The sequence below is a fragment of the Xiphias gladius genome, chromosome 9, assembly GCF_016859285.1.
Source record: "Xiphias gladius isolate SHS-SW01 ecotype Sanya breed wild chromosome 9, ASM1685928v1, whole genome shotgun sequence".
Classification (NCBI taxonomy): Eukaryota; Metazoa; Chordata; class Actinopteri; order Istiophoriformes; family Xiphiidae; genus Xiphias; species Xiphias gladius.
In genome coordinates, this window is record NC_053408.1 from 7,715,483 (window position 1) to 7,731,298 (window position 15,816).

Below are 15,816 nucleotides of genomic sequence, written 5' to 3' on the forward strand. Positions count from 1 at the left end.
CCTCTTAGACACAAACACCCGGCATGCACACAAACACAACTACATGCATCATTGCATATATGCACACACTGAGAAGCACGCACTGGAAACATGTGCATTTGTGTAAACAGGTAGCCAAACTGATTTGAAACCATAAATTTAAATATACCGATACAGACAAATGACGATGCTCAGATTTCCATGCATGCAGATCCACACTCATCCTGCACTGTCACAAACACACGCACACACACACACACACACACACACACACACACACACACACACACACACACACACACACACACACACACCTAATGAAACCCTTTTACATTAGGTTGTTAACAAATAACAAGAGTATAAAGACCTCTTTTCATAAAGGTAATGTAATGGGTTTTTAATCAAATCTGTGGCTATTTCAGTTGTTGTAGTAATGCCAGACAAGTTCCAGAAGTAAACAAGTGTTTGTGTGTGCATGGCTGTGAGTGTGAGTGTGTGTACACTTGTTCATGTGTTTGTTCTTGTCTTGGCAAACAGCAAAGAAATGAACTTCAAATGCCAGATGGGGTACTGGAGTGAATCGCCAATTGGGCCACTACCCTCAGCACCCACCCAGATACAATTGAAATTGCAAGAACAGGTAATAGACAATTGAGCATCGACTAGCCTTTTTAGGGAGTGTTTGTGTGTGTGTGTGCCAGTGTTTGATGAGGCATCTGCATCACTGATGAATAGCATCCTGGCTGATGCGAGACTGTGTCAAGTCGGGGGAGCCCAAGGAGAGCTGCAGCGCCCCTGCTGAGAAATGCTGCAGTCTTATCTCCCTTCTTGTCTCCCCCTATGTGTCCGACCTTCTTTTTCCACCTCTCTTTTCCCACTTTCTGAATGCGCCCCTATCTTTCCTCACCATCACTTTTCTACACTCCTTTACCCTATCCCGCCCACTCCTCCTCTCACCCTCCCTTACACGGTTGCAGTAAGCCTCCGCTCTATCTTTCCCCTTCATCCTCTGTAAATGGGAAGTCCGTTTGATGTCTTTATTTTTAGGCAATTACAGGGTGCAACGGCTTTGTGCGTTCCCTATTAGCGTTGCAGTGAATGCGCAAAAATGTTAATGTGTACACTTGCTAACAGGACGGTAATTGCATACAATTACCAGCAAATGTATACATTTACTGGTGGGATTGCTGCACATTTCCCGTGGTGAATTTGGTAACTGTGTATCTCCCTGATAATGTGGGGGTAGAGCTCTCTATGTGGTGCTGTGACTTTCATTACAAGAACTGCATGGGTGTTAAGCATTAATGAGTGTTGTAGTACAGTACTGTAACGGGTGTTAGTAGCAGAGAGTAGAGGCATAATTAGTCCCATTAGTGCAGAGGGTATATCTAGGAAAATTGCACATTTTGCAATCAAAACTTTGTTGCAATTCCTTTATCAGTGCCTATAGTCAGAGGGGGCACAACTTAGTTTTAACAGTTTTTTGTTTTTTTCACGGTTCAAGAACTGGCCATCAGAACCCAAATTCATGCCAGTCACTCAGGCAGGCAGCCAGTCACAAGACACTTGCCTCTTAACACCAAGCGGCTCTCTCTCACCTCGAGTTGGGTACTGCTCACTTGCCCGTCTTAGTAAATTATGTCAGCATTACAAACCACAGTGTCTTATGTTGTCCAAAAAATATAATTTATTAACAAATACACAGTATATTACAGTTTTTTCTTCAAGCCTTAGATGATGAGTACATTTTACCAGCAGGTAAATAAATTTGGGTAATGCAAAAGAAATGTTTTTGATGATGCTAACATTTCTATAATACAGTGGAAAATTTCCCTTTAAAAGACACTAATTGAATTATGTGCTAATGCTAGGTTTACTATGGGGACAGTTGATTCAATACACCTACAGGCACAAATGTAAGGCAACTTTGTTCCTAGCTTCCTCCTAGGGTGGAAAGTAACAATTATTTTCACTGTTGATTCATCTGTCTATCTATTTTTCAATTAGTTGGTTAATCTTTTAGGTCTTGTTCAGGCTGCCAGCCCAAATCCGTTTTTTGGCATATCCAGATTGTATCCGGATTGATTTTATAAAGTCTGGAGGGTTGAAATGTGATTCCAATCTGCGATTCTACGGGTGCATCTTAGTTCGGACACTCGACCGCTCAAATAAGATTTCAAGGTGTCTTTTGCGTTTCTCGCAACACGACATACAATTAAAACGTCAAATCCAGAGTGATGGAATGAGCAGAATCCATGCGGCTACTAGCATATTTCTATCAGAGAGCATAGTTTTTTGGCACTAAGAAAGACAGCGATGGAGGAGTTCTGCACCACAATTTGACAGAGCGATTGTTTGGAGGGCGAGATGATGGGCCTCCATTCCTCATGCTGCTGCACTGGAAAGCCGGGTAGTTACGCCTACGTCATTACCACAGCAACCCATGCTGATAGGTTGTTGATGTCTGGACTTACTAATCAAATTTGATCACTTGCAAATAACAGTGTGGACAGTCTGTCCTAAAGGTCTAATTTGAGCAAAAAATCGGCTTAGCCTGCAGACTGAACCACGCCTTAGTCTTAGTTACAGTTACAATACAGTGAAAAATGCCATGGCAAGTTGCGAGAGCAACAGAGTAACAGGCCAAAAACAAAAGATATTTTATTTACAATAATATTAAAGCTGCAATGATTAGGTGATCAATTGATCAGTCCATCGACAGACTATTAATCTGAAACTATTTTGATAATGAAGTAATCGTCAGTCGTTTTTAAAACAAATAGGCCAAACATTTGCTGATCCCAGTTTCTCAAATGTTGATTTGATGCTTTTCCTTGTCATATTGTAATATGTAATATGTAACATTGAATGATGGACAGAAGAGACAAGACATCTGAAGTCATCAGCTTGGGCTGTAGAAAATTATAACAGGCATTTTTCACTATTTTCTGACATTTAGTGGACAAAACAATTAACTGATTGATCAAGAAACTAATCGGTAGATTATATGATAATGAAAATACATATTAGCTGCATTCTGATAAAAAAGGCTTGAATCAGTGAATTAATTTTTGCTTGATAAGTAACTAATACATTTAATCAATTATCACAATTGTTGCTGATTAATTTTCAGATCGACTAGTTTAATCACTGACCTGAGTCAGATAAGTTGAGAAATTCTACAAGCATAATTAAACCATCAAAAATATGTTTTTTAAATTTAGTTTCAGTGCCTGTACTTAATTAAAGAATAATCAGTCCTAGTTTGATTCTTTATTAGGACTGTTAGATGGTGATGAGTAAGAGGTAGGGGACATGTTATATTTTGCTGGTACTGACTGGTTCCTTTTGTCTTGGCGTATGCTACCGCTCCCAACCGCACATATGGTGGAGTCAGCACGGAGCTCGTCCACTGTGTGTGTGTGTGTGTGTGTGTGTGTGTGTGTGTGTGTGTTTGTGTGTAGTGAAAAAAGTCTGCACGTGTATATCCGGGAGAGAGAGGTAAAGGGGTTGAGGGACAAAGAAAAAGAGACAATTTAAAGAGAAATCCAAAGAGTGTGACACTAAACATGTGTGTGTTTGTAGCCTGCGCCTGAGCTGAGTTTGCGTCCATCTGTGTGTTTTTGCCATAAGACAATGTGTTAAAATGAGCCGCTTTGATTGCCGACGCTTTATGAGTCACAAGTGATGACTCACAATCCACCTCCCTTGAACACAGACTCATCCAACTCACACAAGGCATGCACACACACACACACACACAAACATACAGGCACACACCTTGTTCTTTCTTCATCCACTGACCGTGAAGAATATGTGCAGGCAGCCTTACTCATGCATATTTACACTGAAAGCACATTCACTCACCTACTCAGTAGGCGCTCTCTAAAGGTTATTGTGTGTAAGTGTGTGTCTGTTTGTCCGCCTGTTCACGTATGCGAATGTGCGTATGTAAAGGTCACTTGTCTATGCCGTGCACAGATTGTTGGATTGATATTGAGAACACTTGGACATGCAGACAAACACCTACTATTAACCAGACAGCCCGACTCAAAGCTAAAATGAATAAATAAATATCATAAACCAGCATTGCTGCCAATTACATTCAAGAGCTATTCCTCAATCCTATTCAGAACCTACAATCACTCATTCACCCAGAACCCTTCACGGTCTATTCTTGGCCAGACAGAGAGAAGAGAAAGGGCAAAATCTGCTACTTGGCTTTAAGCACATTTTCCATCCAGATTATTGCTGCTCAATACTTTTCAAAAAAAAAAAATCCATTTCCCCCTCTTCCTTTGACTGCTCGATACTTATGAAAATCCAATTTGGCTTCCTCTTTTCTTTCTTCCCTCCACAATTCGTGCATTTTCACCCACTCAAAGTGATTAGTGATCTGTGGGTATCGTTTCCAGGGTGAATGATCGCTGTTGTCTTATGGAGGAGGGGAAAGGTCCATGGTTCCCCATCAGGGCTGATGTCCCTTGCAGAATGACTGGGCTGGGAGGGCAGACAGGAGCACCGCTGTCCCTTTGCAGATACAGGCAGTTGCTCTACATCACAGGAGAGAAGACGACTCACTTTATCTCTCTCTCGCTTCCTCCTTCCCTCTCTGCTCCCTCTATCATTCATTCCTTTAGTTCTTCTCTCACAGGCACAGTCTCTTTTTCTCAATTTCTCCAGCACACACACACACACACACACACACACACACACACAAGCAGACACACATGCTGTATATCTTTCTAAGACACCCCTCCCCACACACAATCCGCCCCCTCAAAGAAACTCATTTCAGCTTTGCGGGCTCCTCAAAAAGCCTCTTTACGCTGAGCTAACCTAAGCTAGGCTTCGTCTGCACCATTTGACAGCCTTAACATCTCAGTATGCTGAGCAAAAACACACTCACACAAACACACACAGCTTTTTCATTTGTACAGATTCTGAAAGAGACTTCAAAGGTTTGAAAAAAATAAAAGAAAAGAAATCGGCCACAGTTCTACTTTCAGCCAATCACAATCCGAACATCCGTAATAGTGAGGGTATCCACTATACACAAATAAACCGAATACATTGTGTAATAATGCTGGAAACATATGTTAATACATGTCGGTCCTTAAGCAGGTGATTTAAAATGCTGCGCATGAGCCAGTTGAAGCAATTAAATTTTCACTGCCACCTGGATGATTCATGGCAGACATTTTAGTGGAGAAACTCCAGCATTAGGAGCTTACTTAGCAATCAAAACATAGCAAAAATGCTCAGACAGAAATATAGTTGACGGGGAGGAGATATCTCACTGTGATAGATGGCTGGAGACCTAATTTGTGCTCTGTTCATGATATTTCTATCCACCAGCATCGATGAGCATTTCATTACATAGCACATTTCAATGAATACACGGGCCTGTCACAATGGGAGACAGCCATATTCATGTTCTCTCTCACACAATCAAAGCGCACAATAGACGCACATCAGTCTGTCGTCATGTGGGCCAATCAGTGTATTCATCAGCATCATGCAGAGTTGACCAATGGAGCAGCACCTACCTTCAGAATTTCGAGAGCACCATAGGCCAGATCTCCTATTCATGCGCACGCATGCACACACACACTTTAGTACGAACACGCTTGCATCAGCAGCTTACCTTACCAAAAATGAAACATTCCAATTTAATGGCAACTGTAAATGTGGACTTGAAGCTGAACGTCTCTAAAGGTCTTCATTACCATACATACAAGAGCCTGTACATTCAACTTCAAAACCAATCAGAACAGCCCATTAGCCATACACGTGAAAGAATCGGGGGGGGGTACCTCTGAGTTTTCCTAAATTCACAGAGGTGGTGTTCCAAATAGTGGGAAAGAGGGCAGGAAAGGAAACAAAGAAGGGAAAAGGAGAAAGAGGGCAAAAAGACAGGGGTGGCAATGTGAGTTTTGTTCATCAGTGAACACTTTTCAAAAGGCAGAGCACTGGCACTTGTTTTTGGGCTGTGTTCAAAAACACTGGATAAATTGCGGGTTGAGGTAAGACAGAATCGCTTTCATACACTGCGGGAACATCTGTTCAGAATTACATGCGCTCGCCAATGTATGAACAGGAGCCGATGTGAGGACCAGCAACGGCAGAGCAAGACATGCTGGAAGCCTATGAAAAGCCATGGATGAATGTGGATGAATGTCACTGCGAAAACTACCACAGTCATTGATTCAAACCCCGATGTAAAAGCACATATGCACACACATGGATACATTATGTACACACACACACACACACACACACACACACACACACACACACACACACACACACACACACACACACACACACACACACACACACACACACACACTCACACACTCAACGATCCCATCTCCCCCAATCAAACTGTTACACACAGATGAGAGAAAATGAGATGAGGTGGAAGAGTAAAGACCAAATCAAACCATCCATGGAGTCAGTCGGTCAGTCGGCCATTAGCTCCATTTCCATGACCTGGAAAGTCTAACCCAGCCAAGCACTGTCAAGCTACAGCCGTCTACTACCCCCCGTTAACCCCCCCAACATCAACAGCCATGATTATAGCATATATCCCAGCAGAAGTTGCTCTCAGGCTCATCTCTCTCTTCAAAAATGAAACCAAAAAATGATCTTTAAAGCCATATTTCATATTTAATTGTTTAATTGTGAATATCCAAGTCATCCATTTCAGTTTAAATTAAAACTGAAATTTCTGATGAGACCAAATGGGACCATTTTAAATGAAAAGAAACTCAACTGCAGAAAAAAAAAACTGACCTTAGTTCAGTGCCTAGAGAGAAAACTTCCTCCTGCGTCAGGTGGTGATGAAGTAGTGGGGGAGGGATACAGGGAGTTGTGAGTGTGGGGGTGAGGAGGTAGGGGATGATGGTATAGCAGAGGACAACAGGAAGTGAGGTAAGAGGAGGCCATACCTTGGTCGCCGATCATCAGGTGTGCCAGACCTTAAAGGAAGACAAGAGCACAGTCAGCATAGCAAAGGATCATGGGGTGTGAAGTGTGTGCATGTGTACATATGTGTTTTTTATGATACAGGAGTTTGTCAGTGATATGCTAGGGAGGACTAAAGTTCTCTGTGTTTGTTTGTTTCTCTGTGTGCGAGTCCTCTAAATTATGCCAAATGTCTAAAAAACTTGTTTTGTAGACACTTACTTATCCTAGGCAGCGATCCTACACAAAAAGGTATGCACACAGACGTTTTCACGCAGCCATGAACTAGGTCTTATGCAGTACAGTAATTGCTTGTGTCTATGTCTATTTAACCTTGAAGCAAGAGCCATTTCAGATGATTGCAGATGGGATGTAGTACTTACCAGATGTCAGCAACCAACCCCTAGATACCCACACAGACCAACATACATTTACGCTAGCTACCTTGTACTGCATTTCCGCACCAGAAGATGTAATGAGAAAATGAAGGGCAGAAAAGAAGAATGCAAAGGGAAAGACTGACATGGAAAAGATATAAATGGCCAGAGAAAAGGTGTAGAGGAAAAAAGGACGGTGATAGAGCTAAATTAATTTATAAGAATTAAGGTAAGAACAGGTAAAAAAGAGAATCAAATAAAGAAGCGAAGAAAGAGTTTGTGAATAAAGAGCAGGAAGAGAAACTCAAATACAGACAGACAGAATTTGCAGATATATATAGAAATATATATATATCTCTATATATAGAGATAGATAGATAGATAGAAGTACAACCTACCTGGAGTGTAGCTTTGCTCTGGAAAGGTGTTGCAGCCGGGCGAGGAGAAAGAGAGACAGACATTCATTAACATGCATGCTCAGCCCTTGGGTTACCATGGCTACTTACTGTACATGCACACCTGTCCAGGGTTACCGTGGTAACATTCATGCAAAGTCCACACAAAAATCACAATGGATACCATGCTGCACTGGTAGCCAAAACTGGTTTGTCTATATATATGCACACAGCAGCATTAAAAAATGCACAGTCTCTCTCTATGACTCCACGTGTACAAATACATATACAGTGCACACACACTCATACCCACCCGCACTTGTAAATACTGAGGGTTGAGGGGGTGTGGACGTAAATAAACATTCCTACCTGTATGTTTGGATTCAAGAGCCGTTTACCCCAGAACTTACCTTGCAGCTGCTTCCTCTCCCCAGAGCCCCCCAGCAGATAGCATGCAACACACACACACACACACACACACACACACACACACACACACACACACACACACACACATACAATCTCACCCTCACTCTCTCTGTCTTTTGCACATACAGACACACACACACACACACACACACACACACACACACACACACACACACACACACACACACACACACACACACACACACACACACACACACACACTATCATTGACTATGGCAGTATAATGATATGAAATAGCAGGGTAAACATTTAGGGATGGATTAGCAGTGCAGGAAGACAAGGTGCATGCATGGTTCAATACTGGGACAGAGTTTGCGTGTGTATGTTTATGTGCATGTGCATGTGCGTGTGTGTGTGTAAGTGTGTGTGTTCTGAGTGTTTACTTGCCTCTGCCCTTGTGCTAGTAGCATGGCAGAAACAGGTGGAGCCATTAGCATGCTAACAGTGATTTGCCTTCAAGGACAATGGAAACCAAGCCAGGCCTAACAAGCCAGGTTCACTCTGCCTTCACTGGAGGGCAGAATGGCTAGATGGTATTTAGCCAAAGCGCTCTTCCTTTACTATAGCTCTATTTTGAATATCTGAAATTGCTGGTTTTTTTTTTCTCCAAAACTTACATATTGATGTGCTTTGGAACAAAACCCTCATAAAAAGCGCTTCCCTCACACTGGTATGAAAGATGTAATATACTGTCTTTTGGGGCAGAAAAAAAAATGCTTACAGTAAATAATAATATAATATAACTTTACAAATGTTTCTAAGCCTGTCACAAATCTGCAAAAATATGAGTGTGAATAAAAGTGGATCATTAGGGAGCCTTGAAGATATCGTGTAATTATAAACGTGTACGGAAACTAGCACTGCCACAGCCAAATTGCTTATTTCTGGCTTCAAACACGGTCCTAAGGATTCATTTTTTCCTCTAGCAGAGCATATTCATTCTGTATTAAAGATTCATGACAGATTTTTTTTCTAATTTTCAGAGGGATATAATTTTATCTCAAAGCTTTATTGTGCAGATTCAGTGATGTTGCTGGGTTCAAAATACCACAATAATTTCAAGGTAGCATATAAGAGATAAACCTTAATACGCAACTCTGCCTGACTTACAAAACAACTACACAGCGTGGACTCATATACCTGCCAATAATGATCATTCTTAATTTGAAAGAGACAACTATGGTTCCATCACATAATATAAATCTTTTATAAAACCTTAGACGCTGTTAACATAATACGTTTTCTCTATACAAAGAGGGATTTTGACCTGAGCTTTTATTACCTACTCCCTTTGCCATCCACATAATTTCTCTTGGATACAACCATTGAATTTTCTCATCCAGGGTGCCTCGGTGCACCTGAGAGATTTCTTTTGACATATCATAAGCCGGTATGAGGAACTCACTGGTAGTGACATTGATGCATGGATATTAGCTCAGTCTGAGGATCCTGTGGTCGGATATATCCCACTGAGCGGGCATCTTGTCAGACCAAAATGAACAACAATGCATGAGGCCAGTTTTAAAAAATACTTTATACCACCACACAGCACTACAAAAGAGTACATCATCTGCTCAAACCTCCTCTCAGACCTCTCTGTATTTCTGATCTATTTTCAGAGAATGAGTAGAGAGGTCTAAGAGATTAAATAAACTTCAGAAACACTTTTAACATGTGGTTGCTCTCTGTTGTTCATGGTTTATGTTGTTGTTAACTAGTTCCATTTGCCGCTGTTTATTTCTGACTGAAAAGCTGGTAGTTCACTGGAGAAGCTCCGTCCCCTGGATCCATGACTTACTGTAATATCACTACCAGTGAGCGAATGAAGAAAAGACATGAAGTAACCTTTAAGTCATTAAGCTACTCTCAATTTCCTCCATCATCTAACATTATACTCTGAACCCTGCAGCCATTTCTACCTAAACTCTGAAATGTGACTAATGAAATACCAGTGTAAAACCACACGATTATACCAACACTCAAAAAGTCAGCCAGAAGAGATCTTTGTATTTCTATTTCAGTCTCACAGCGAAATCCCACCCTGGTAAGATACCACTCGATAGTAAATCTGCTACAACATAAAAATACAGTATTGCCCACCGCATGTACATCCATCCAAGCAGATTTCCTGACTGGAACCATTTTATGAGACTACTATTACCAATACCGGCCACTACTGCCAAGAAAAAAAAATTATTGTAGCACTTGTTCTCCCCAGAAACACTTGGCATCACTCACAATTGAAATGTGAGTCCATCTCTAGGAATATAAAACAGCCCCTTAAAAGGTATCAGTAGCCCCTTGTTGAGCGACAAAGTGTCAGTCCAAAGCAGGTACTGTATCTGGTGAGAACATTTATCTAAAATTTCTGCACCTCCCATTTAGCCTGTAGAGATACACTGCTGATGGGAAACCTCAGCAGTGCTGTCTGTGACTAATGGTGATGGTACTAGAGTCTGCACAGTCTGTGACTATGTTTCTCCATGTGTTTTTTTGTTTGTGTTTGTGCAGGTATGTGTGTGTCAGTGTGCTTTGTCTCCCACTGTGCCCTAACCAGCAGCAAAACAGCAGACTGGATTAGACTGGCTTGGATCAGACTCATAATTCTCAGCACAGCACCGAGGTTCTGCAGAGAGATGATCATAGCTTCACCTGTCACTTGCTGAATGTATAGACACCCCACATGCAGCAGCAAGCATTAGCATGGCAAATAACGATTGTTTTCTTTATCGATCAATCTGTCAGTTCTTTTGATTTAATTAGTTTAGTCCTTAAAACGTCAAAAATAAGTGAAAAATGTGTATCACTATTTCCCACAAGGTAAGGTGTTTTGTCTGACCCACAGTCCAAAGCCCAAAAACAATTCAATTTACAGTGATACAAAACAGAGAAAAGAAGCGAATCCTCATATTTTTAAATGTAAGACTGCAACTAACAATTATTTTCATTATAGATTCATCTGCACGTTATCGACTCGATTAATTTTTTTTTCTATAAAATGTCCGAAAAAAGTCCGAAGTGATATCTTTAGATAGCATGTATTTTTCAACCATCGGTCTAAAACCCAAAGATGTTTAGTTTAATATCATATAGTACAAAAAAAAAGCACTGAATTCTCACATTTGAGAAGCTGGAACCAGCAAATGTTTGGCATTTTTGCTTAAAAATGATGATCAGTTATCAAAATAGTTGCTGATTAATCTTCTGCCAATCAATTAATTGACACATTGTTGCAGCTCTGCTTAAATGATTAACTATCTCTCCGTCAATGATTTCAGCATGAGTGACCCTAATGCACCAGCTACTTTCGCCATCTGCTTGGAAAACTAAGACCAGTGGTCAAGAAGGTCATTATTGTCTTGAGGCCGCCTGCCATACAACAACATACATACACACTCACCACCACAAACATGTAAATGCAGTAGATTTGCGTGGCAGACGTGATGCCTGAAGTTACTAAGAGCTGAGGCAGAGCTGGAGGCAGCAAGGAGTCTGGAGTTTGGAGCTGAGGAATTGGGGGTGGGGAGGAAGGCAGGAAGAGCAAGAATGGAGAGACACTTCTGGCATGAGGTCTCACTATTAGTCCTATCTCCATGGCAACCTAGGCCTTCCCACTGTCCACTAAATGCTAGGGTGTGAGATGGTGGGTGGCTAAAGGGAGGTGCGATGCGGACAGTGGTGCTGGGTGGGGTGTGAGGTCAGGTTGGTGACAAACAGTGGCCAAGCAGCAAGGCCACCTTGCCATTTTTGGCAGATGCATTTGTGTCATTAAAAAAAAATCAATTGCTGAGGCTAAGCTGAATGGTACCTTTGGCATTGAAAAGAAATATACTAGTTTAGAGGGCTATTGATTAAGAATTCAGATTTGCTCTGTGAATGAACTGAAGCTAATCTGACGACACACACAACTAAGCAGGGGGAAATGAAAGCATTTGCAGTACTGGCCATAACGAGGTAGCTGAGTTCATTAAGCAGCTGTTTCGTTTTTGTAATGGCCATCATTACACTGCCCTGTGTATTGGCACTTGTATAGATCAAGGGCTTGTTTGACAGTATTAGGGGAGGGTGTTTTTGTAGGGTTGGGATATGAAATCATTTGTAAAAAAAAAGGATTTTTCTTTTTGCCTCTTCCAATAAGGCATATAAAAGTTTTCTTTTTACATCAGACTGTTTATTGTCACACTTTATATTTATAAAGTGCTACTGACAGGGCACTATTTGCTCTTTTATAAGAACACTGACACAAACACACATTATACATGCTCACACATTTACAAACAGAGCATCTTAACAGGGTGCAAGCTCTTAAAATTAATGGCAGGCAATCGATCGTACATACTTCATTTCAACACCCTATGTATGGTACCTGTGAAAGCCATGTAGAATCAATGCAAATTCATTAACGCAGGCAGCCAGGTGTCAGCCATGTAACAACCACTGATTTCCAGCCTCTCAGCCTAGCTCCAATTAAAGTCTCTCAACACGAGCCAACAACCACATCCATAATGGATCTATATGGTTAATGTGTTTTGCCAAACACACCAGCTGATCCCCTTCAAAGCTTTAACACTGCCAGCCAGGTAAGGCTTCTCAATGAGTTTCAGGAATTTGTTTTAAATCTCCAGACTCCCAATCTTCACGGTCTGAATGCAGCACAGAACAGCTGTTCTCAAGCGCTCTGCTTTAAACTGACTGCACTCCTTGGAAGGGGGCTTAGCTCTGAATTCTGGAGGTACATATTAAATTGGCAGCCATAAGAAATCAATACCAAACATGATAAGTATGCATGTCTTGCACAGTTTGTGAAGGCCGCTGGTCCATACCCACCAACTGAAGGCAGCTGTGGAGGTGTGAGTGAAAAATAGATGTCTACACTGAAGAACCTGGTGTCTGGAATTGGAGGTATGAATTTTGAGGTAAGCATGTAAGCAAAGTAACTGTATGTGCGTATGTGTACTTAAGTGTATGTGCGTGTATGTAAAGAATGAGATGTATATGATGGGTCAGTGTGGTTCTGGGCCTTACCTTCGCTGCAGTCGTTGCCTTGGTAACCAGTGTGGGAGCAGTCACAGATGGCCTGGTCGTTGACCACGCTGCATACCCCTCCGTTCTGGCACTGGTGGTCCGGCCCACAGCCGGCCATTACAGTGACGCCCTCTGAGCCATCCAGTGCCACCAGTGAGGCGTTGATGCTCACCGCCGTGATCCAGCCACGGAAGGCGGGGTGTTCCCGCACTGAAGGGGAGGTGAGGCGCAAGGGCGAGGAGTGAAGCTCTGGCGTTACCCCACCCATGAAGGTGTGGCTGAATACTGTCATGTCTCTTCTCTTGCTCTTCACTTCCGCCCATCCCTCCAGCCGCCCATCCACCTCCAACGAGGTGTTCCTCCAGTCCCGCTTGACACGCACTGCGTGCCAACGCCCGTCACTCACCGCCACGCCTGACTGCAGCTCGGCTGGTTCAGCACAGAAGATTGAGAAACGCAGGCGGAGGTGGCCATGCAGAAGCAGCAGCTCCAGGAAGTCGCAGAAGCCCTCATCATCCAGGTAGAGCAGCAAGCCCTCCTGGCTGTGAGTCCGCAGGCTGAAGCTTAACACACTCTCACAGCAGGCGTTCCACACAGGGAACCGTCCCCACTGGCTGGAAACACCTCCAAACTCCAGGACCTCCCCTTGGGCCTGGCCCCCAACGCTGCACAGGCACAGCCCCAGGAAGAGCAGGGGGGCTGCCGCCCAAACACACACCGCCATCACACTCATACACACACTCGCTCTCACGCTCTCACACACACACTGGAGGAGATGGCGGCTAGAGCTGGGGTGTTCCCACTACCCTACAGCTCATGCTGACAACCGTAGGGCGCTACGTAGAACACTTTCTAGGTGTCTCAGGTGCACCCCGCTTTCTTGGTAGTGCTCTTTACAATGTGAGGCTCCTATACGATACAGCTCCGGTGGGGAGAGGGGGTCAAACAGCAGCTCCCTCCGTCCTTTCAGCACGCTTGGGACATCTTCGTAGGCCTTGGCCTGGTGTTTGTGTCTTCTCTGAGATGGTCAATGTCTTCTCTCCATTCAGTCTTTCATCTTCACTTCTGACATTTGAGATTCCAGGTCTGTGTATTTGCGTGTGCATCTGTGTGAGTGTTAGAGATGTGACGAATAAGATGTGAACTCCATATTTGTGCCCTAGATAGGGCTTTATCCCCCATGTAGGCAACTCCCCACGGAGTATGAGTGTGTGGTAATAGAGAGAAATGACTCCGTCATAGCAGAATTTTCTCTCCCACCTCCCTGTCTTAGTAGGACAAGACTTAAAGTGTGTGTGGGCAAATATTTGTGTGTGTGTGTGTGTGTGTGTGTGTGTGTGCGTATATGTGTGCGAGCGAGGTACGTGTGTCTCTCACTGCCGCGTCATCACTCTCTCCAGCGACCTACAGAGAGAACAGAGACGGCACAATCAACCTGGGTCACACACACACACACACAACACACACAACACACGTGAAAACGCACAAACTCTCCCTCTCTCTCTCTCTCTCACACACACACACTGAGCATATACAAGCCCAGCCTGCTATTATTCTCAAATTACTCTCTCTCATGCATTTTGCACGCGCCCACACACACACACACACACACACACACACACACACACACCGTTACATTTCACTGTTAACAGACCCAAATGAGGACTGCATACGAACATACCGAACATACACAATAAAGCCTCTTACTTCCAGGCAGCCCACACAACAGTGACTTATGCTAAACACATAGGTACAGTGTAGGCACGCGCACACACATACAAACAGCACCTCCCCGGTAGAGCTTCCCATCATGCCGCAGGAAAATTCTTATAAGGTGGCATACCTGCATACCTGCGCCTTTACTGTCGTAAAGCATATGTTTTAATCACATGTGATACTCCACGATTTTTTGAACAGGATACCTTTGCAATTGACTTTAGTTATTCAGTGTAGGTTTTTTTTTTTTTTTTTTTTTAATTTTTGTTTTCTTAACGGGATTAACAACGGTAAGCACCGCGCGCCACCGTCGAGAATTCTGTTAGCAAGACCACAAAGAGCGGGAGCAGCACCGCGCGCTGCGGCGGATGACTCAAACCGCCTCGCGCTTTATCGAATTAACGGCTCTTTTCTAACAACTGAACACATTCATACACGCACACACACACACACACACACAACACAGCACACACTGGCTGCAGAGCGGGCTACACACAGTTTCTTCTCCGCGTGCCGAGTCTTTGAAAGGCGCAAAGCGGCGGCATCACAGTTATTGATAGACGGGGTGAATGAATGCGGTTGAAATATCGATTCTCGATTTGCGGCCATACATCCTCTCCATTTTTTCTCCTACGCGCCAGCTGCTCGACTACACCGGGGGTTCGGTCTCATCACCTGCGCCCCGGCACTTGACTACAGCTTAGCTAACCGGTAAAACGGTAATTACTAATTTTTTTTTTTTTTAACCGCTTTGATTGACGCGCCAACCTGTACAGGTAACAGCCTAACCCCGTAAAAAAACAACAACAACAAACAAAAAACAATGCAGACACGTACAGGCTCGAAAACCGACCTACCTCACACACGTCCTGTGGCCCCTTGGCAACAGTGCCGCGCGCGACTCA

General features: G+C 43.2%; 1 protein-coding gene across 4 annotated transcripts in view; it reads right to left on the reverse strand.

Annotated features, from left to right (window-relative positions):
* Window positions 1-13,928, reverse strand: part of nrxn1a (neurexin 1a) — a 55,073-nt gene extending 41,145 nt beyond the window's left edge. Inside the window, exons 1-4 of one of the 4 annotated variants that reach the window (XM_040134511.1) lie at window positions 13,196-13,928; window positions 7,724-7,741; window positions 6,933-6,962; window positions 5,796-5,807 (exon numbers count right to left, since the gene is read on the reverse strand). In XM_040134511.1, the coding sequence (XP_039990445.1) occupies window positions 5,796-5,807; window positions 6,933-6,962; window positions 7,724-7,741; window positions 13,196-13,928 (793 nt within the window). The remainder of the gene's footprint in view (window positions 1-5,795; window positions 5,808-6,932; window positions 6,963-7,723; window positions 7,742-13,195) is intronic. The other 3 variants (XM_040134509.1, XM_040134510.1, XM_040134512.1) reach the window with 3 other exon arrangements.
* Window positions 13,929-15,816: the final 1,888 nt, after the last annotated feature.